Source organism: Microcebus murinus, chromosome 17 (assembly GCF_040939455.1).
Source record: "Microcebus murinus isolate Inina chromosome 17, M.murinus_Inina_mat1.0, whole genome shotgun sequence".
In the NCBI taxonomy this organism is placed as follows: Eukaryota; Metazoa; Chordata; class Mammalia; order Primates; family Cheirogaleidae; genus Microcebus; species Microcebus murinus.
In genome coordinates, this window is record NC_134120.1 from 49,672,508 (window position 1) to 49,695,196 (window position 22,689).

The 22,689-nt window shown below is 44.9% G+C and overlaps 1 protein-coding gene across 2 annotated transcripts; it reads left to right on the plus strand.

The window, feature by feature from the left end:
* Positions 1-13,883: 13,883 nt before the first annotated feature.
* TGIF1 (TGFB induced factor homeobox 1) lies at positions 13,884-22,418 on the plus strand. Of its 2 annotated transcripts, none has more exons than XM_075993621.1 (3): positions 13,884-13,904; positions 20,362-20,588; positions 21,371-22,418. In XM_075993621.1, exons 2-3 carry the CDS (start codon positions 20,406-20,408, stop codon positions 21,944-21,946), a joined length of 759 nt encoding a protein of 252 aa, XP_075849736.1. In that variant the 5' UTR covers positions 13,884-13,904; positions 20,362-20,405; the 3' UTR covers positions 21,947-22,418. The 2 variants fall into 2 exon arrangements, with proteins under 2 accessions (XP_075849736.1, XP_012601722.1); XM_012746268.2 differs by lacking the exon at positions 13,884-13,904 and adding an exon at positions 14,581-14,942.
* Positions 22,419-22,689: the final 271 nt, after the last annotated feature.

A 22,689-nucleotide genomic window follows, 5' to 3' on the forward strand; every position in this document is an offset into this window, starting at 1 on the left:
AAGGACAACTAAAAATTATAAAACAAAAGTAAATGAAAAAGAGATGAAATTCGGATATATGCTATAACAAGGCTGAACTTTGAAGACATTATGCTTAGTGAACTAAGGCAAACCTAGAAGGACAAATATTGTATGATTCTACTTTTATGAAGAACCCAATGGAATGAATGCCAGTGATGTGGCAAATGTAATAAGAATAATAAATAGAAAAAGAATAAAATTTAAAAAATTAAATAAAGAAAGAAGATATTAAAATATTTTTTAAAAAACCCAGAATAGTCAAATTCATAGCGGTTAATATAGAAAAATCCATTTTAGAATGGAATATAATATAGAATAGTAGTTACCAGGGGCTGAGGGGGGGCGGGGGGGGGGCAGAATGGGGAGTTAGTGTTTAATGGGTACAGTTTCATTTTTGTTAGATGAAAAGAATTCTGGAGATGGACGTGGTAATGGTTGCACAGTGATGTGAATGTAATTAATGCTACTGAAATGTACAATTAAAAATAGTCAAAATGTCACACTGTATGCCTATATCAAAATATCACGTGTACCCTATAAAATATACAACTATTATGTATCCATAATAATTAAAAATAATTTTTTTTTTTTTGAGACAGAGTCTCGCTTGTTGCCCAGGCTAGAGTGAGTGCCGTGGCGTCAGCCTAGCTCACAGCAACCTCAAACTCCTGTGCTCAAGTAATCCTCCTGCCTCAGCCTCCCGAGTAGCTGGGACTACCAGCATGCGCCACCATGCCCGGCTAATTTTATATATATTTATATTAGTTGGCCAATTAATTTCTTTCTATTTATAGTAGAGACGGGGTCTTGCTCTTGCTCAGGCTGGTTTCGAACTCCTGATCTCGAGCAATCCGCCCGCCTCAGCCTCCCAGAGTGCTAGGATTACAGGCGTGAGCCACCGCGCCCGGCTTAATTAAAAATAAATTTAAAAAACATTTAAAAAGTAGTCAAAACAGTATACCTTATATTACGTATATTTTACTACGCATACAAAAATAGTAATTGAGGGTTAATAGTCCCACGGTTATACTTTAACCCACAATATCAGTGCCCTCTGCCCCTAAACTGACTACAAAATATAATTTCATTCTGTAAAAACATTTAAGGAGCAGCCTCCTTCCATGCCGGAGCTCTTGTACCATCTTGCCAATCAAAGTGAGAAACAGGCCATTTAAATCATCATTATGAGCTGGCTCCGGAGGTAATCTTAATCACTGCAGCAATTAGCCATCAGCCGACTTCAGGGTAACACTTCCCAAGCAGGCTTGGTGACCCTCAGGAATCAAGCATTTTGCAAGCCCTTCCGTTTCACATTCTTTGACCTCTGCTGTGTGAACAGGAAAAACCAAGCAAAGTAAAAATAGCTGACTTATGCAGCCTAAATTCTGTTGCGGGCCTGGCCTGGAGTGGGTTCACTTTCTCACTGACGTTGCTCATTACTTTTTTTACAGTCTAAGCGATGGTAAAGTGCCTTCTATACTTTAAGTGTCTGTAGTAATTGCCTGCACAGCAGCAAATACCAAGGCACCGTCAATCTCATCTTATTTTTAGAAACTTAAAATACCAAGTGAAAAACTCATTTCCATTTTCACAGGCACAATGAAATTTCAGGCCTTTAATCTTTTAAAACCCTATTAACCAAACTCTGCCTTTAATTGATTCTGGAGAAAATTGCAAACTTCATCTTCCTCCAATGTTGTGCATAGTCATCATTTCCTAAAGAAATCATCTCAACCTAGCAATTTGACCTCTATATACCTTTTGAGGTCCACCTTCCGCTATTCCTTCTGTATCTGCCCAAGTATTGTACCAAACTTTAGAATAAATCCACAAGGTGTAATTTGCTGGGTCACAGACTGTACCATTCGCAAGATTTTGGATAAGCATTGGTGAGTATGGCTTTCTTACCATCTGTGAACAAAAGGCCTCTTTTCCCAGCACTTTTGTCAACTCTGCTTCCTTAAATTATTGAAGTCTTCTCTTCCCTTGAATGCCTGAATGCATTCATCTATTTTTCTGTGTTTATTTTATTTTTACACCAACCAGCTTAATACTTTACACATACTGAGCACTCAAGAATATTTGTCAAGTGAACAATACCACTATTTCAGCAGCATTTTTTTAAACTTAAAAAATGATGCCTATTGCTTTTTGTGGTGATAAAACTAAGACAGTACCAGCTCATTGCAGAAAACTTGCAAAAGACAAAAAAGAAAGCGGAGTCATAACCCCACAGCTTGGGCACAGGCACTATTTACATTTAGGGTGACAAATAGTCAAACTGGATCCAAAAGATGAGGCTGAATCCCAGATGAGAAGCCAACAATTTTATTTCCATTTTGTTTTGAATGTCTATGGACATTCTAATAACATCTAGAGTGGATGTAGGTTAGAGTGTAAATCTAGAAGCCCCCAGGTTAAATAAAATAAACCCTCTATTTCCTTAACCCAGAAGAAAGAGTACAAACTCTTTTTGCATGTCCTCCAAACCTTCTCAACTTTATTTCTCAAGAACAATCGATAGCGGGCATGACTTCTCTGTGCGTGTAGGTGTGGATGTGGGTGACGTGCATTCCTGTCCTACAGGTAATCAATGAGGAATGAGTGTAAACCTCCCATTCCAGCATAAGTTTTCCTTCTTCTAGTTTAGTCACCTGTTACCAGATAAGGATTCCCTAACAGTAAATCAGTTAAATCTTCTTTACATATCTGGAAGTCCAAAAATACAAAATGTATGATCTTTTTTTTCCTGGACTAAAATTAATTTGCAATTTTCTATGCAGAAATGGTTTGCTTACTATTTGCAAAAGAGTAAGACATGTATTTTGAAAGTGAGGGAGGGAGAAATGGGAAGAGAAAGTGTATGCTCAAGCTATATTAGAGAGAAAACTTTTTTCTAAACAACATTGTTAGGAAAAAAAAACAGAGAGGTTATTTGTGAATTGGATTTCAAAGCTACACAGAAGGGTTTGTATTTCAGGTGAGTGGGATGGCTCAAGAAATGCTGCTTGAACTCAACAAAATGATGACAGAGGGCAAAGCATGGTGGTTACAGAATCATCGGTCCCTTTGGAAAATTCACTTTGCCATCAGGCAAGAAGTGACAGGTGACTAGGTTTTAAAACCAAATGGGGAGGCCGGGCGCTGTGGCTCACGCCTGTAATCCTAGCTCTTGGGAGGCCGAGGCGGGCGGATTGCTCAAGGTCAGGAGTTCAAAACCAGCCTGAGCAAGAGCGAGACCCCGTCTCTACTATAAATAGAAAGAAATTAATTGGCCAACTGATATATATATATATAAAAAAAAAATTAGCCGGGCATGGTGGCGCATGCTTGTAGTCCCAGCTACTCGGGAGGCTGAGACAGAAGGATCACTCGAGCCCAGGAGTTTGAGGTTGCTGTGAGCCAGGCTGACGCCACGGCACTCACTCTAGCCTGGACAACAAAGCGAGACTCTGTCTCAAAAAAAAAAAAACCAAAAAACCAAATGGGGGTTATTGAAACCTTAAAATCTGTACCCCCATAATATGCCGAAAAAAAACAAAAAGAAAAAACAAAAACAAATGGGGGGATGGGAGCAATGGCTCACTACTGTAATCCTAGCACTCTGGGAGGCCGAGGCGGGAGGATCGCTTGAGGCCAAGAGTTTGAGACCAGCCTGAGCAAGAGCAATATCCTGTCTCTACAAAAAAATAGAAAAATTAGTAGAGTGTGGTGTTATATACCTGTAGTCCCAGCTACTTGGGAGGCTGAGGCTGGAGAATTGCTTGAGCCTAGGAGTTTGAGGTTGCTGTGAGCTATGATGACACCACTGCACTCCAGCCTGAGCAACAGAGCAAGACCCTGCCTCAAAACAAACAAACAAACAAAACCAAATGAGATTCTCATGAAGCAGAACATATTTAGGACAAATCAAGATTTATGACTTTCAGTGAGGCTTGGTGTGTGCAAGAATTAAAATAGAAAGGGAGAGAGAGAGAAGGGAGGGAAAAAGGATGAGCATTCAGATAAATTATCTGAAAATCTCCTACTTTTTCAAATCTAATGGTCTGAATGTTATATTTTAAAACTTTGGAATAAGGCTGTTTGTGTTTTTATGTCACTATCTGGCTATTCTAACTAAAAATAGCTCCATACTAGATGTATTAAATCCTTCTAGACTTTACGTCCCCATCTCTCTATCCCTGTCATACACATACACACACATACCCCCACACACACAACACACATACACTTAAACGCACATAACACACATACACACATACACACACTCACACACATACCTACACATACACTCTCACACACACAGTGGTCCCCAACTTTTTTGGCACCAAGCACCGGTTTCATAGAAGACAATTTTTCCACAGATGGAGTGGGGAAGGTTTCAGGGTGACTCAAGCGCATTACGTTTATTGTGCAGTCAAATCTCTCCGCTAATGACAATCTGTATTTGCAGTCGCTCCCCAGCGCTGGCATCACCGCCTCAGCTCCACCCCAGCTCATCAGGCATTAGATTCTCATGAGGAGCGTGCAACCCAGATCCCTCGCATGTGCAGTTTACAGTGGGGTTCGTGCTCCTATGAGAACCTAATGCAGCTGATCCGACAGGAGGTGGAACTCAGGCATTGATATGAATGATGGGGAGCGGCTGTAAATACAGATGAAGCTTTGCTGGCTTACCCACTGCTCACCTCCTGCTGTGCGGCCCAGTTCCTAACAGGCCAGGGACCAGTACCAGTCTGTGGCCCAGGGGTTGGGACCCACAAGACATACATACACATACACACACAGACACACACACATACACACAGGAGAAGCAAATCATTAGCTTTAAAGTCATGTATAGCCATTACTTTTTTTAAAGGTAATTTTGCCTCTAAAGTTAATAAAGTAAAACTATGTTCCTAGAGATCTGAAAGTGAGATACTAATTGGGTGAACATGTTTCCTGAACCAAATAAATAAATAAATAAATAATAAGTCAGGGCATGTAGTTTGACAAGTGCAAACAGGGGAAATGGAAATAAACATTTGAGAGTAGAACTGTCCAAAGAGAAATTTTGCCTCTACTATTAGTCTAAAATAAGGCTAGCAGAACTAAAAGCATTAAAGTACCATCTAAAGATAAAATATAATTGCTCTCTCTGGCAAAAAGAAAATGTTTAAACATAGGAACTGAAGTAGCTAGAAAGAAAAAGGCAACAGAGCATCACTCTGGGACTCCTTAGTCCCATTAATAAACAAATAATTTAGATCAGGGAGTAAGAAATTACTGATGGGGCAAACCAGACCATTAACTCTGAGAGCTTATCCAGAAATGACACGATGTCTGGGATTTGCTTCAAAATAACATAGGTGAAAAGGCAGTGTAAGAAGATAAGGATGAAATGAGAGAGGTCGTGAGTTGTAACTGTTGAAGCTGAGCGAGGAGCATTCATTATACGAGGGTCTCCTCACTATTGAATATGTTTAAAATTTTTCATAATAAAAAATAAAGAAAGCAAAACACACAGAAACACTCTGGGCTTGATAAAGTCCTTGTTTCTGAGGTTACCTGGCTGTTTTTAGGTTTTTTAAAAAATAAAATTCATTCAGGACTAATAGATGTATGTGAATTGTTGCCAATCACAGAGGGAAGGAAAGATAAAACTACGGGCTGATTTAGACATTTATTTCACCCTTGAAGAGGAGCTCTGCTAATCTACTCCGTAAATGTGTTGCTGAGGAGAGCTTCCAAAAGGGGTTGGAAAAATAAAATAAACTATATCTATGTTTTAAAAATAAAGTTTGTCTAAGTGGCTTGGAAGAGAATAAGTTTTCCTCCCTTTTAAGGTAATATGGAAGAATTGTTTTGGCTTTTGCATGACATTCTGTGGCGGCCTGGAAGATAACAGATTGTTCTCATTTACAAATACTCCGCTAGACTAGAACGCCTTTACTTAACTGCTACATGCCTTTCAATGGATGTGCTGACTGCATTCATACATTGGGGAGAAAACATCATGCCCTTTTTTCACATGTTGTCATGTGGGCCCAATTTTTCTATAAAAATGACCTGCATTGAGATTAACCTGTCCAATTTTGCAGATTTGGTCACCCAAATCCAAAACGATTTGATAAATGGTTTGGCAGCATTTGTTCTTATTTCTGCAAAAGGCAATGAATAATTAGCTCCCAGAGTGTTATTAGGGGTTATTCACACTTGCTAATGATTAACCACCAGTGGCTCTGGGACTCCAGAGTCAGACTTAAAGGCCTCAAACACTACTTCGTCTGGTTTTAGATCCCTGCTCAGGTTTTTATATAAGATTTGTGAAGATCTCTAATGTAAATAAGAACCAAGCCTAAATGTCCAGTAATTGGGGATTGGTATATAAATTATATATATAGTTACAATGGACTATTATTTAGTCACTAAAAATGATGATGTAGGCTCTCTGTGCCCCTCTAAGATTGGGCCCATGTCTTCTCCAATCTCACCTCACCCCCCAAAAGTAGCCATTGTTAATATACCCCTGAGTATCATTTCAGAAAAATATAAGCATATGAAAATTTTACACAAAAGGTATAATAAAATACTAAAGAGTTCTCTATATCTTGCTTTTAAATAAAACCAATCTAATATATATTATTAATCTTTCCATATCAACTGTATCTGATTTACTTTATTGTTATAACAACAAAATAAAGTTTTTGATTTTATTTTTTATGTTTTTTTGCCCCATGTTTTGATTCCTTTTTTTTGACAAACTACTAATCTATAGACCGTCCAATTTTTTTAAACAAAGGGTTCTTCTTGCCTAGAGTTTGTATAAGCTCTTCATAAATTAAGTCAATTGGTATTATGCCTGACATGTGCTACAAGTATTTTTCCAAGTTTCTTGGCTTTTGAAATTTTATAGAATTTTTCCTTAAACATAAGTTCTCTCTAAAACACAAAATGCTCATGAACCTTTATATCTCTTATCATTTCTTGATTTTGTGTTCTGATTAGAAAGACCTTCCCCACTCCAAGCTCATATATTTACTCATGCCTTCTTCTAGAACAGGGTGTCTCACCCTTGGCACTGCTGACCTTTGGACAGGAGAATTCATGCTGTGGAGGGGTGTCCTGAGCACGGGAGAATGTGAGCAGCATCCCTGGCCTCTATCCACTAGATGCCAGCAGCATCCTCTCCTCTCCAGCTGCAAGCACCAAAAATGTCTCCAGGCATCATCAAATGTTCCCCAGGAGGCAAAATTGCCAAGCACACCCTGCTTTGAGAATCACTGTTCTAGAATGCACATAGTTGCATTATTAGTTACTTTTACATTTCTATCTCGATTCAGAAGAATTGTACTTTTGTTAAAAGAATGAGATGGAGATCCAAGCTTTATTTTTAACTAAAGGTAGTCAATGATCCCAATTCCATTTATCCTTGTAATGAAAAGCCACCTTTGCCAAAATCTAAATGTCCATATATATTCTAATCTGCCTTATTGTTCTTTGTTTCCTGTTTTTTTTCTTTTTTGAGAGAGTGTCGCACTCTGTCACCCTGAGTAGGGTGCAGTGGCATCATCTTAGCTCACTGCAACCTCTAACTCCTGGGCTCAAGCCATCTTCTTACATGAGCCTCCCAAGTATCTGGGACTACAGGAATGCCAGGGCTAATGTTTCTATTTTTAGTAGAGACAGGGTCTTGCTCTTGTTCAGGAGGATCTTGAACTCCCGAGCTCAAGTGATCCTCCTGCCTTGGCCTTCCAGAGTTCTAGGATTACAGGTGTGAGCCACTGTGCCTGGCCTGTTTCCTCTTTATTTATTCTCCAGTACAAAACTTTCACATTTTAATTACAGACTTCAAATATACTTTAACAATATTTGGGAGGTGTTCCTGGCCCTCCACCCCTACCCCCCAGCTCTTCTCTTTCCGAATTTCCCTGGCTGTGTTTAATTTCTATGAACTGTGGCATTGTTTCATAAATTAAAAAAGAAAAAAAAAAAAAGGCCTGTTGGCATTTTTATGGAAATTGCTTTGAATTTAAAGATTGATTTTGGGAGACTAAACATCTTTACACAACTTTCACTATTGAATCTTCCTAGAAAGACTAAGTTGCCTTTTATTTTACTTAAGTCTTCCTTTATGTCCCTCAGTGGGGTTTTAAAGTTTTCTTCATAAAACTTGCACATATTTCTTGTTAATTTTATTCCTAGATATTTCATCATTTTACTGCTATTATAAATGGCTCCTCTAGAGCTTTGGGAAGAAGTAATGGTGATAAATGGAAACATGTGAACAGATTAACCCTTTGATGGAACGGAGTAAGTTAAAAACCTGCTGTGGCATTCTGAAGGTCTTTGCTGCATAAATATGGTACTTGATCCAAACAATATATATATTTTTAAATCAGGACACATTGCCCCCTTCATTTATAGTTTTAGCTTGCTGCTTTTTTAACTCTTTGTCACATGAGCCCTTAAGCTAGTACAAAAACAGTCTGGCTCTTATCATTTTAAAAAGAAAAGAAAAAAAAAGAACAGAAAAAACAACCAATACAATAGAAAATTTGGCAAAAGTTATGAATAGACAAGAAGAAAAAATAAAAATAATCAATAATACACAAAAATGGGATCACCCTCTCAAAGAAATGTGAACATGAAAAAAATGTGGTGCCATTTATTTACCTAGGAGATAGACAAATAGGAAAGAGATATCACATACATTTGTTAGGATTTTAAATAGGTAAGATCGTTTGGAGGGAAATTTAGCCACATCTATCGAAATTTTTTTTTTTTTTTTTTTTTTGAGACAGAGTCTCACTTTGTTGCCCAGGCTAGAGTGAGTGCCATGGCGTCAGCCTGGCTCACAGCAACCTCAAACTCCTGGGCTCAAGCAATCCTCCTGCCTCAGCCTCCTGAGTAGCTGGGACTATAGGCATGTGCCACCATGCCCGGATAATTTTTTTCTATATATATATTAGTTGGCCAATTAATTTCTTTCTATTTATAGTAGAGATGGAGTCTTGCTCTAGCTCAGGTTGGTTTCGAACTCCTGAGCTCAAAGGATCCGCCCGCCTTGGCCTCCCAGAGAGCTAGGATTATAGGCGTGAGCCACCACGCCCGGCCTATGGAAATTTTGAATGCAGGTACCTTTGACACAACCATTCCACCTCCTCGAGCTCCTACAAATATGCTCACTCAAGCCCCAAAGGGTCTGCTGGGCCCTGCTGGTTCATTGCAGGCTCGCCCCAGTATGCAATCAGAAGGCGCTCCTTCCAATTGGCTGGTGCCCATACTCTACTAGTTAAGTGTTTCAAATATAATTGCACTATCTTTTTGTTCTTAGTTACAAATTGGAAACAATTAAATGCTCATCACTAACAAAATTGTTAAATAAATGAAAAATCAAACTGTAGAATAACATTATGAAGATCATTGGTCCAGAGGTTATACTGGCAGAACAAATTAATTAACTCTCCCAGACTTCAACTTCTTCATCTGTAACATGGAGATAATAATAGTGAGTATTTCTAAGGGTTGTTTTTAGGAGTAAATACAATAAAATATGGAAAGTATTTGCACACTGCCTGGCATGCTGTAAAAATAAATGATTGTATTCTTATTATTCTTATAGTCTCATTTTGATACATTATTTGCTTAATAAATATTTATTGGGTACTTATGATGTGTTAGGCACTGTGCTAAGTGCATAAAGATTTAATAATGAGCATGCATTTTAGTTGAGGGGGTATTAGAGGGAAAAAAACCAAGCTAACAGTTAAATAAGCAAAATAATTTAAAATTGTGTTATCAAAGAAATAAAGGGTTGAGCTTGTGGTTCTTAATCAGAGGTGTTCCCCATCCCCCATTTCTTTTTTCTTTTTTTTTTTTTTTGAGACAAGAGTCTCACTTGTTGACCAGGCTAGAGTGAGTGCCGTGGCATCAGCCTAGCTCACAGCAACCTCAAACTCCTGGGCTCAAGCGATCCTGCTGCCTCAGCCTCTTGAGTAGCTGGGACTACAGGCATGAGCCACCATGCCCAGCTAATTTTTTTTTATATATATATATATATTAGTCGGCCAATTAATTTGTTTCTATTTATAGTAGAGACGGGGTCTCGCTCTTGCTCAGGCTGGTTTCGCCTCAGCCTCCCAGAGTGCTAGGATTACAGGTGTGAGCCACCGTGCCAGGCCCCCATCCCCCATTTCTAACCACCTCCCCCAAGGGACATCTGGCAATGTCTGGAGACACTTGTGTTTGTCACAACTTGGGGAAAGGTGCTACTGGCACATATTGGTTATTGGGCACCAATGCTGCTAAACATCCTACAGTGCACAGGACAGTCCCCACACGAAGAATTACCCAGCTCCAAATAATAGGGCTGTGGTTGGAAAATCCTGAGCTAGATGATGGCAGTGGGGGTGTCTAATTTAGGTCAGGTGGTCAGGGAAGACTCCCCTAAGAAGGTGACATTTAGGCCAAGCCTTGACTGAGACACTGCCATACATAAGTGGTAAAGGAACACCCCAGAATGAGGGGACTTGGAAACAACACATAACAATGCGAAATGTATCTATTGTGTGTAGTGTACAAAGGCCCATATGGAGACAGAGAACCGAAGGGGGCAATTAGGAAGTCTGTCTTATCTCAATTATTATATTCTTTCTCATTTGAATTTTTGAGAATAGTTACTTTTTATAATTAAAAAATGAAAAGAAAAAAAGCAGAGGTTAGAAAGGAGCCTCTTGTAAAACCAGAGAGCAACCCTCACAGTGGTCAGGAGGCCCTGGTGTCCCTGGTGTCATGATCTGAGGTCAAACTTCTCCACCCCTCTGACCTTCTGGAATGACAGGATTTCCTAGAGACCACTGATTCAGAACCAGATAATGCATGTTCAGCACCTGGTTTTGTGCTGTGTGCTATTATATTTTCTGTTATATTTGGATGTGTTAGGTAAGTTATCTTGACTTTGAGAAAAAAAGAACTCACACGACTAGTTTGGGTATTAAGTGAGATCGTTAAATAAGTGTTCCATAAACTATACAGCACGATGCAGATATGAGGTGTTGAGAATAAAGATTGGAAAGGCTGTGCTCAACAAATTATCTTTTCATTGTGCCTCTGGATTCCAAAACCCATCTAGATAAAGAGAAGTGACTTGGCTACAGAGGAGAAAGAAGGGCCGGGAGGGAAAGTGCTTAGGCTAGGGGAGAAGTGATTAAAAATCAAAAGTAGTAGCACCAGTTACATTATTCATACAACAAAGAGGAGGAGAAATATCCCAATGGTTGATAAAATCACAAGATGGCTGTAGCCCAGCCCCAGGCCCTTGAAAAGAAAATGGTCACCTCCTCCTTAAGCAGCCCAAGATCCTCTGACCTGAGATGTGAGATGATTATGGAGATGATTATAGACCTCTTTGCAGTGTTTAGAGCCCAGCATTCTGCATATTTCATAAAAATACCAGAGACTAGAAGCAAAAAGGGTTCAACGACTGTGTGAGTCATCATTCCTTGACCTAGGACACAGCACCTGATGAAAATCATGCTTAATCAATTGTTGTTGAGTAGATGAACAAAACAAACACATTCTCCAGTCACTTGATAGACCTGTTATCAAAAAACAACAATAATAATGGCATTTATTGGTACACTTTTCTTATTTGCCTTTCCAAGTTTCTATTTGAGTTTTTGCTTTTGAAGAGTTTGCAGGCAGTGAAAAGTAACTTAACTTTATAACAACTCCCTTTCTCTGCCTGGCCTTGAGGCAGCTGCAGAAGATAAGACACCAAATGGAACTCTGGTGCCTGGAGAGAAAAAAAATATGGCGAAAAACGTTTATCAGCAGCCTCTGCAAGCGCCGAGCAACGCCTCAATCTCCCAATTCAATTAACATTCATAGGAATTCAGCAAATAATATGTAGCAAATGTGAATCCATACACATTTTTTAGCACTGGAAAGAATCTTAAAAGTCAGCGAATCCGTTTTATTGAGAGGCCCTGAGACATTAAGGGACTGACAAAGCCAGAACTGAAACTTGTTTTTCCACCTTGAGATAAGCGAATAAACAAAAAATATCTTAAGCAATTGCTGGTATTTGAAGCCCACTTTTTTTTGAGTTGTTTTCCTGTTATGTTGTGCAGACTCCAGGCACGTTCTTCCCAGAAGGCACCAACAATCCAAAGCGCCAAACAAGTTTGGGACCAGCCATGGAGACGGGGTGGGGTCGGGGGGAGGGGGATCTACCGGGGTGAAAGGGGTGTGGGGGAGGGGTTATAAGGCTTTGGCTACACCACCGAATTGGATGGATGTTTCTCTTTGGAGCATCTCGCCAGCTTTAACAACTGCTTCGATATGATTTGCTGGAGCAAAAGGTGTGCATTGGCTGGATCAAGCCGGACTTCCAGCCAAGGTGAGTTTAAATCTCCATTTTTTCCTGCCCCTTAATTTGAAAGGAGCTTTTAATTCTCTCTGCCCCTCCCCCTCGCCCCTGTGAAGTCTGTTTTCGAGCCGTAAACCCGCTCCAACTCTCAGTTTCCAGCCCGGTTGCCTGAGAGCCGCAGTCGTCGGCCAGATTCCCCTGGACGGCAGAAAAGCTACCTTTGTGTACACAGGGAGAGCCACCGCGTGGCCGAGGATAACCGCGGAGGAGGAGGAGGACACGATTTAGTCTCGGGCTGCCGAGAGCGGGCGGGGGAGGGCTAAGCCGACCCGAGGCGTGCTTTGTGGAGCGGCTTCGAGAGCGGCCGAGGCGGCCGAAGCCGCTTTCGAAGTTAGCAAACAAAGCGTCTCCCCAGTAACCGCGCGGGTGCAGACGAGGCTCCAGCCGCTGCGACCGCGGAGTCGCGGCGTGGGCCGGCCCGGCTCCTCCTCCCCGGCCCCCAGCGGGGCTGAGCCACCAATCCCTGCAGCAAACGGCCCTTCAAACGAGCTGGCGAGGCGGCCCTCCAACGGGCGGCGCGGCGCGGCCCCTCCCCGCGCCACATCTGCCCCGCGCCGGGCGCGCGGCGGCGTGCGGGCTGCGGGCTTCTCCCCGGCCCGTGTGCCCCGTGCGCTTTCACACGTGTGCTCTCCCGTGCGCAGAGCGGCCAGCAAACCACAGGAGAAACGCGTCCTAAGGTGGCTGCCTTCCTAGAGGGATGCGTTTCTCCTCGCTGAGTTTGAGTCTCGTAACTGGAAAAGCCACCCACGCTTTTTAAACTCTGGTCTCGGGGCGGGGGTGTCTTTTTCGGGGGGTGGGGGAGCTGGAGGGGTGGCAGGCTGGCTTTAGTTTTCAACGTGACCCTAAAGCAGAGGCTCCGAAGTGCAGCCGGTCGTCCTCTGGCTGCCTCGGTCCCCTGGGTCTAGGCGTCCACGGGCGCCTCCCGCCGGGACTCCGCGGAGCTCAGACTCCGCCGGGCCCGCGGGGGCAGAGCCGGCGCTGACGTCGCCACTAGGCGTATTTACGTTCCGGGTTTCTCTCTCTCTCTCTTTTTTTTAAGTGACGGGGAGAGTCTTACTGCGGCATGTGACAGTTCCGTTTGCTTCAAAACAACGGCACATACCCACGCGAAAACTAGACCCAAGGGAGGGGCGGGCGTTTCTTGCAACCAGCCAAGCAGCCCCTGGTCTTTTAAAAGGGCGATTTCATCAAGGACTTTTGTCGGATTCGTCCTAACCCTCAACCAAAGTAAACCAACAGGAGCATGTGTTTACCGAGTGGTTAGTTTCTGTTTGATATGCCGGAGGGTAGCAGGGCTCCCTCAGCGGGCTCAAGTTCTGAAAGTAGACCCCGTTTACCGAAACGTACGAGTGGTCACGGCGTGGGCGCCCCTTTCCTGCCCGGGTCCGGGGCTCAGGCTGTCGGGCCGAGTCGCAGACAGGCGGGCGCGCGCCCCGGCTGTCCCCAGGCAGAGACGTTTAAAGAGCATGTGAGCATGACAAGTGTCTGTCCGCAACGTGTCAGATTTCGAAACTGCCTTGCAATCCAGTCCGGAACTCGCAGCCTTAGCCCGGGGGAGCAGACTGCGGAGTCTGTGACCCGTCCCCGCGCGCCCCTCCCCTCGTGGCCGTTGGAGGGAGAGCCCGGGAGGGGAAGGGTGCGACGCGTCGCGCTCGCGTGTGAATGGCAGCCGCGCATTCTGGAAGAAGTTGCTTCTTGTCCCGAATACTTTTCCTCTCGCGCCCCGCCCCTGCAGTCGGGAGCGGCTGCCTCCCGAGGCTCGGGCGGGCCCGCGGAGTTTGGGGCAGCTGTCAAACACGAGGCCGGGAGACTTTCCCTCCGTGGGGTGGAGGAGGGAAGGAGGGGCGTCCTTCCCCCATCTGTTGCAATTTTCTAACCAAACGCACCGTCGCCGGCCCCGAGAAGCGAGGCCCGAAGGGGAACCCCGGGGCGCTCGGCTAGCGTCCCCGCCGCCGCGGGGCGAGGGATGCGGGCGGCGGGCAGGGAGGATCGCGTTTCTGGGCCCGGCCGCCCCCGCGAGGGACGGGTGACAGCCGCCGCCGCGCCGGGTCCAGTTCTCCGGGGCTGGAAGGTGCGGGGGAGGGGCGGAGGAGCGGCGGGGCGGGAGGGGGCCGGGCGGGCGGCTGGGGGCGGAGGCAGGACCTCCTGTACCTTCCCTCCCCGCCTCTCTCACTCTGACAGCGCGGAGGTGCGCCGAGCAGGAGCGGGGAACAAAGGAGCGCGGAGGGGAGGGGAGCGAGCTGGGCGAGGGAGAGCCCCCGGCCGGCTGCCAGAAGATCCCGGCGGGAGGAAGCCCGAGTGTCACTTGAATTCCTCCCAAGGAGCGGGCGCCTGGGATCTGAGCGCCTTGTTTAGCAATAGCGGCTGGAGCACGTCCTACAAGTTACGGGAGAGTCGGCCGTGAAGGAGGCGATCGCCTGTCCCCCGGTGTCCCCGCTCCTGGCCCCTTGAGACCCCAGCCCTGCCTCGCGCTGGGAGGGGAGTTCCAGAATGAAAAGCAAGAAAGGTAAGGCGGCCGCGGGCGGTGCGCACCGGGGGACGCCAGCCCCGGGAAGCGTGCTGGCGAGCGGCGCGGGGCTGCGGGCGAGAGTGGCTCGTGCACTTCTCCGCCGGGGGCTCTCGGGCTGGAGCGGCGGCCGCTCCCTTTGTTGAGGCTGCTTCGGAAACGGCAGTGGCTGTTTTCCTTCTAGACACAACACGAGGGGCTGTTGTGGGAGGCAAGCTCTCCACGCCGCTGGCACGTTGTCAAGGAGCACGCTCGGCGCCGTGTGCGCCTCCAACTTTCATTGTCTCTGCCGACACCCCACGCTCCGCCCGGCCGCCGCGTGGCTTCTCGCTCCTTCTCGAGGGCGTGGGCGTGGGGTCCGGGCCGGGGAACCCCGCGCCTCGCTTTTCCGGGCGGGGACCCCGGGCGAGCGGGGCTGCCGGGCTGCCGCGCCTTTGTCTGAAAGTTGGGCTCGGGGGCTCCCCGCTCCGCCCGGCCGGGCACTCCACTTTTGGGACGGGGAGCTTTGACGGCCGAAGGAACGGGATTGAGCCCCACATCCCCTTGGGGTGTAAACACCTTTGGAAAGCTAGACTTTTTAAAAACAATTTTTCAGTCTCTAAAACTTTTCCCAGGATGATTTTGGGGCGAGATGAAGAGTTAGGACACAGGGCCAATGAGCATCAAGCGGCATGCAGTGAAAATGTGTCCGAATGTGACAAACAGGCTTGGTTGTAAGTGCAAAGAGCCAGGCTGTCATTGTTTCTACAAAGCGTCCTGGAAGCTTTACAACTAAAACTTGCCGTCAGTCTGGTCTAAAAACAAAATAACACGCGGGGGAAAAACACACACACACCACCCTGAAAGGTCAAAGAATGTGAAGTCCCTTTAGAAGTTAATTTCTGAGTCCCTGACTGGGAGGTCCCCCGAGTGTTCCGTCGTGGGCCGGAGTTGGCTTTTCTGTTGTGATTTACGTGGAGTGGTTCAAAACAGAAGTTAATCGCTCGGGGAAGCGGGCGGTGCGACTGCGCATGCCCGGGGCGTCCCGGAGTTTGTAACTCCGCATTCTTTCGGAGCGGCGGGCCGCGCTCCGCCCGCGAGGGGGCTCGCGTGGGGCCCCGCGGCCTTCTGCGTTCCGGGTGATCCGTGGGGGGAGCCCGGGGGCGCGCGGAGCCTCTCTTTCCCGTCCCCCGGGCCTTCCCAGCGAGAGTGAAATTAAACGTGAAAACCCGGGTCACTTGGTAGTAGTTAGTGGAACTCCCTGCACACCCCTCCCCATGGGATGTGTGACTTGGGTCTGGGACAACACGCGCGGGGAGCGTCCGCGGCGCCTCGTGAAAGCTGTGTGGACCTCGGAAGGATTGACAGGTCTACACCCTCCCTGGGAGGCGTTCTCTCTGTTCCGGTGGCGCTCACCGGCATAAGTGGGGGGCTCTGTTTGTGAGGAGCAGTTCTGGTGTGAGGAGGCACCGCTGGGCTTCCGCCGGGGGGTGGGGTGGGCTTCCCCCATTGTTCTGGCCCCGGCGGGGGCGGCTCCGATTTACCTCCCGGGTCCACCCCTCGCCTTGGGTACCCCCGGCGCCCCTCCCCCGTACTTCCTTGGGGTCCCTCCCCCCAGCGCCCCATGACCCTCCCTAGCGCCTCCGCCCAAATCCCGGGTCCCCCCGTCACCCCTCCCCCAGTCCCCCCTCCGCCCTAACCCCCGGCCCCCAGGCGAGGACCGAGGCTGCGACCTCGGGCCGCGTCGCCTCGGTGGGAACCTCTGTGGTTCCCAGGCCTGGGCGCGCGGGGTCCTGCCACTCAGCGCCGACTCATGGAACAATGAAAGGTGACGCGTTGGAGGGGAAACTTTGCGACTGGTTCAAAGCTCGCGTGGGGGAAGTTGAGACTGCTGAGGTGACCCGGGTTTCTTTCCCTTTTTAGGTTTCCCTGTTTTGTCGTCCGGGGGCGGGCGGGCCCCGAGAATGTGGCGTTCCGGCCGCCGCTCGTTGCTCCCGTGCGCGGGGCTCGGAGGGCCGGCGCCGCGCTCTCTCGCGCCGGGCGCGGGCTGGGCTCGGCCGGGCGGGGGATCACAAGAACAAAAGCCACTTGCTCTGCTCCTCGGGCTCCTCCCTCTCCCCGCGTCCTCCTCCCCCGGTCTAAACTACCTGGGAGGGGAGAGCCTTCCCAGTCAGCTCTGGAAGTGCTCAAGGAGTCGGTCCCGCCTATTGTCTGTCGTATAAAAGTCTGTGGAAATCTTTCTGGGGTTCCTTAAAACAGCGGCACTTCCAACTCAGTTACACAGCCCGGGCTTTGGGGAGACTGGCTTGTGAGCACCGTGTGTCCCCTTAAAAAGTTGAGCATGGGGGTGGGGAGCAAGGCACCTTAACATTCGTACCCCCATAATATGCTGGAAAAAAAAAAGCTGAGCATGTCAAAGATCTCCCAAAATGGTTTAAAATAAGAAAGAAGGTTTTATGGGGAAACCCCCTAAGTCCTTTTGCGCCCAGTTTCCGATTCTTGCTTTAAGATTGCTTCTTGCACGGGCCACCAAGCGCACCTTAGAGTTAGTGACTTGGGTGTTAAGTTCGATTCCTGTTGCTTGCCTCTCCTGGGGAGATTCTCTGATCAGGAAGCTCGTTAGTTAGGTTTGCCTTTTCCTAATTGTGTACGAAGTTTTGCTTAGACCTCATTTCAAGATTCTGTTCTGGTCTCTTCTAGAGTTTTAAAAAATCCGGCTCCACCACCGCTCACTCTCTGTCCCCTCCTCCCCCATCTTGCTGTTACAGAGCTATTCAGAAAAGAAAGTGCAGAAGCAAGATTGCTCCTTAGTGCTGTGGGATCCGCGGGCCATCTTGTGGCTTTCTGAACAGTATTTCCTTCTGTGAGGATAGAGTCAAAGAAGCTTGTGATCTGACCCCCACCCTCCCCCCTACACATTTTTAAAGTGTAAGCAAAGCAGGACGTTTGGAAACAAGTCTTAACCGGGAGTCAAAAGCTCTGTTACAATAGGAAATGAGTAACGAGGAAAAAAGTCTTTTTGTTTTTCCAAGTTGAGCCACAGTCAGGAGGGAGAGTTTTAATGAAAACAGTCCTGACAGCAGCAAACGTGGTTTTTACTGCAGTGAAATATCAGCTGGCCGTAGCCAAGGAACTGAAGTCTCAACTTCCTGTTACTTCAGCTTTTGTGCACATATTGGAAATATTTGTTAAGAGGCCTGGCATTCATTTATTTAAATGAACTGAGAACAGAGTAAAGTCGGGCTGAGGTTTGGTGTTGCTTAACTGAAACCTGCTTTTGTGTGTCACTAACCTATTCTGAAAGATCAAGCTTCTTGTCAGACTAGGCAAGCAGATCAAAGGGCAGGCTTTAGGGGTTTTTTTGTTTGTTTGTTTCAAACTGTTTGTTATTACCAACTTACAGTTGGGAATTCACTGTTTCATGAGCAAATCTTCACACTTTTTCTAGATTAAAAAAAAAGGGAAGCGGTAATAGCCTTGAGAAGAATGTCAGGCTTTTCAGGTGTTGGAGAGTTTGAACAAATTGTTTTATTCAAATTTCCTTTAGTCATTCAGTTAACTTTCACACATTTGAAAAGTTAGATTTCTTTAATTGTCCAAGCCTGTGTGAAACAGGAACGCATTTGTAATTTCTTAAGGTGTTTTTTAGTAAGCCAATTCTTCACCCCAATTTCAATAGGGATTTTGAAAGTTTCTCATCTTCTCAGTAGCGAAATTAGTTTCAGTTTTAAACGTACCCTTTTTAAAAAATGAAATCTTCAGAGAAGGGAAACTTCAAATACTTGGTGGTTAAAACTTAGGATTCTTGTGCAGTTTATTTGTGGCTCTTTGTTTAAGCCTGGAGCTAAAGTGAATTTGCAAGATCATTCACCTCTTTGTTAGAACTTGCTTTATTTTGTTTTTGGAGAGTGCTGCCTTTTCTGTTGGCACGCCCTCCAGCACCTTCTGCCCCCTGCAGTCCAAAGCTAAAAATGTGTCACCAAGTCAAGTCAGTCAATTAAAAAGGTGGTTTTTGGTTTTTTAAAAAAATTTCTTAAAAATGCATTGACTGATTCATCACTATGAAGAATATACTGTTTTTATTTCCTGTCAAGATAAACTGACTCAATTAAGGTAGAGGCATATTTACAATCAAAATTATGTACTACGGAGGGAAAAAAGTATACAAAGCTAAAAATGCATACCTTTAAATTTTTTAATTTGTTGTTTTAATTAATTTCTGTAATAAAGAAATACTGGTATTTTCAAGCATGGTATGGTTTGTGATTCATTTATGGATTTAAGATTCTAGATTGTCTTCAAAAAAGAGCATGTGTTTATTCAGTTGCCTGTTCTTTGAAAGGCAGAGTTAAAAGCATTTGTTATTTAATTTTAAGTTCAAATCACGTTTAAATGTCTGTAAAGGCCAGGTCTGAATTTTTATTGAACCCAGTCTGTGATTTAAATATTCTCCATGGCTTGTGAATTCTTAAAATTTCTGGCAGGATTAAAGTACATACAGTTAAAAGAGCTTCCTCTGGGGGTTGCATATTCAGTTTTCTTTGTCATGTAATAATTTAAGACTTACCTCTGCTTATTGATATGTAGCATTCTAGGCTCAGATTTAACAGCAGATGAAATTTACAGAAAATTTTAAATTTATTCAATATTGGGCATTTTTTCATGTTACTAAATAAAAGTAGTAGTAGTAGAAAAATATTTGTGTCATGAAACTGAAAACTTCAGTGGTTGTATTTAATAAAAAGTGACTAGGACTGTCAATTAAAAGTAGGCATCTAATTTTGAATAAATGTAGATAGTAAAGAATAAGAAATGGCCATGAAATTAGCAGAAAATTTTAACTTGTATTTTACCTTTAGAATAGCAACTGGGTTAAGTACAATATGTAATTTTCCTTCCTTATTTCAGTAAAAAAAAAAAGTACAAATTCTCCCTTTTATTTCAAACTTTCAGTGGAGGAAGAACAACTCTTAAAACGTACATTAGGATAGTGGTTAGATTGCTTTTCCTAGTCAGCAGTGACCTTAAAGAGAAGGTTGTTAGACACATTCCAACTGCTACAGTACCCTTCCTGTTTCAAATGTGGCAAGTTATTCACTTTGGGGGCAGTTTGTCTCCTCCTGTGGATTAGACAAAAGACTTTTCTGAGCATCCTTCAAAAGGAATGTGAGAAGTTCAATCCTAGAGGAAAGTGGCTAAGAAACAACATCTGACAATTGGCTGAGACTCGACCGTGAGATGCTAGTCCAGTTACTCTTGAGGACTTTGCTTGTACCCTGGTAATTCGGGACAGAAAACACTGGCCGTCCCTCCGCATCACTCAGTAGAGTTGAGAAAACACAGTGACGCTGAATGATCGGAATAAATTGCTTTGCAGTAGTTGCTCTGCTTATAAATTGCTCTGCTTATATATTGACAACTGGCCTTTGTCCTTCCCTAGGTGTCGTTGCAGTGTCCGGCAGTGAGACCGAGGATGAGGACAGCATGGACATCCCCCTGGACCTTTCTTCCTCAGCTGGTTCAGGCAAGAGAAGGAGAAGGGGCAACCTGCCCAAGGAGTCCGTTCAGATCCTCCGGGATTGGCTGTATGAGCACCGGTACAATGCCTACCCCTCAGAGCAAGAAAAAGCTTTGCTGTCCCAGCAGACACACCTGTCTACACTGCAGGTAAGGAAAGAGAACACGAAGTTTATGTCTGCAGATTTAATTTCAAAGTCATTTTATAGCATTCCTGCGTGTCAAGTCATTAAGCTCCTCTCCACTCAAAAACAGAAGGAATATTCTTTTTATGGTAAACTTCATGGTGCTAAAAGCTAATAACTGGCTATTTAGAGAACACAGAAACACTTGACAGTCATCTGTCAAATAGCATTTCCTTTAATGCCCAAAAGAACCTTCCTTTATGCAACAGACATTAAAAGGAGGTTAAACCTTACTCTATCGCCCAGGAAACTGGTTTGATATTTAAACAAGGACAGACTTCAGTGAGGTAATTCATGTTATGTCTGTTGACATAGTCATTTGAACTGAGAAAAATCAGTTACTGAGAGGAGTGGCCCTTTTCATACAGGAAAGGTTTTCCTGTAGTTGATTAACTTAATGCTGGGGCAGTAGGTAATGGTTTAAAATGGGGAGAGTTAAAAGGTAAACTTGTCTCCGTCCCTAAAATCATTTTCAAGTATTTGACATTTTATACCTTTTTCTTCCTCCCCCCGAAAAGGGTTAAGGATGACGAGACAAAAAAGGAAATTTGTATTAAAAGAGGAGGAGGTTTATGACAGGACTCGCTCTCTTTCTTGGTAGGCTCAAATACCTTGAAATAACGTTGTAAGTCCAGATAAGCCTTTTCATGCCTGTAATACAATCAGTTAGGCACCCCGTAGAATGTTCCCAGAACCTGTTGGCTGAGTGAATGAGGAAAGTGTTAAAGCATACCGATGTGATTTCAGGTCTGTAACTGGTTCATCAACGCCCGCCGCAGGCTCCTCCCTGACATGCTGAGAAAGGATGGCAAAGATCCAAATCAGTTCACAATTTCCCGCCGTGGGGCCAAGATTTCTGAAACCAGCTCTGTGGAGTCAGTAATGGGCATCAAAAACTTCATGCCGGCTCTAGAAGAGACCCCATTTCATTCCTGTATAGCTGGGCCAAACCCAACCCTCGGGAGGCCACTGTCTCCTAAGCCAGCGTCCCCAGGATCCATTCTGGCCCGTCCATCAGTGATCTGCCATACCACTGTGACTGCATTGAAGGATGTCCCTTTCTCTCTCTGCCAGTCGGTTGGCGTGGGACAAAACACAGACATACAGCAGATCGCAGCCAGCAACTTGACAGACAGCTCTCTCACGTACCCCGAGGACACGTGTAAATCGGGACCAAGCACAAACACGCAGAGTGGTCTTTTCAACACTCCTCCCCCTACTCCACCGGACCTCAACCAGGATTTTAGTGGATTTCAGCTTCTAGTGGATGTTGCACTCAAACGCGCTGCGGAGATGGAGCTTCAGGCAAAACTTACGGCTTAACTCTTTGTCAAGCGAAACAGTTCTCAGAAATGTCATGATTGCCGGGGTGATGGCAAGCGATGAATTGCATTATTTTATATATTTTTTTATTAATATTTGCACATGGGATTGCTAAAATGAAGCTTCCTGTTACTGAGTGTCTTCAATGGAATACAGTCATTCCAAGAACTATAAACTCAAAGCTACTGTAGAAACAAAGGGTTTTCTTTTTTAAATGTTTCTTGGTAGATTATTCATAATGTGAGATGGTTCCCAATATCATGTGATTTTTCCCTCCCTCCCCTTTTTTGTTGGTGTTTTTTTTTCCAGACTGTGCAATACTTAGAGAACCTATAGCATCTTCTCATTCCCATGTGGAACAGGATGCCCACATACTGTCTAATTAATAAATTTTCAATTTTTTTTCCAAACAGGTTTGAATCTAGTTGATTGATGCCTTTTTTCATGACATAATAAAGTATTTTCTTTAAAAGTTATTGTAATGCAGAGTATTTTGTTGAGGGAGGTGCTTCTTAAATGAGTAGGAATGTAGTACCCCAATGAGCAGGAAGTTGAGGGTAGGGTGCAGTGTGAGTTAGGGGGTTGTCACCAGCTCTTTGAAGAACTGTGGACAACAAGCCAGTGTGTGTAAACAGGATGTGTGATATTTACTCTTGATAGGAGGCATGGCAGGCCCTTAAAGCTTTACTTAAAACTGCAGGGCAAATTGAAATGAATCATTTCATCAGTGTTTCTTGGAAACC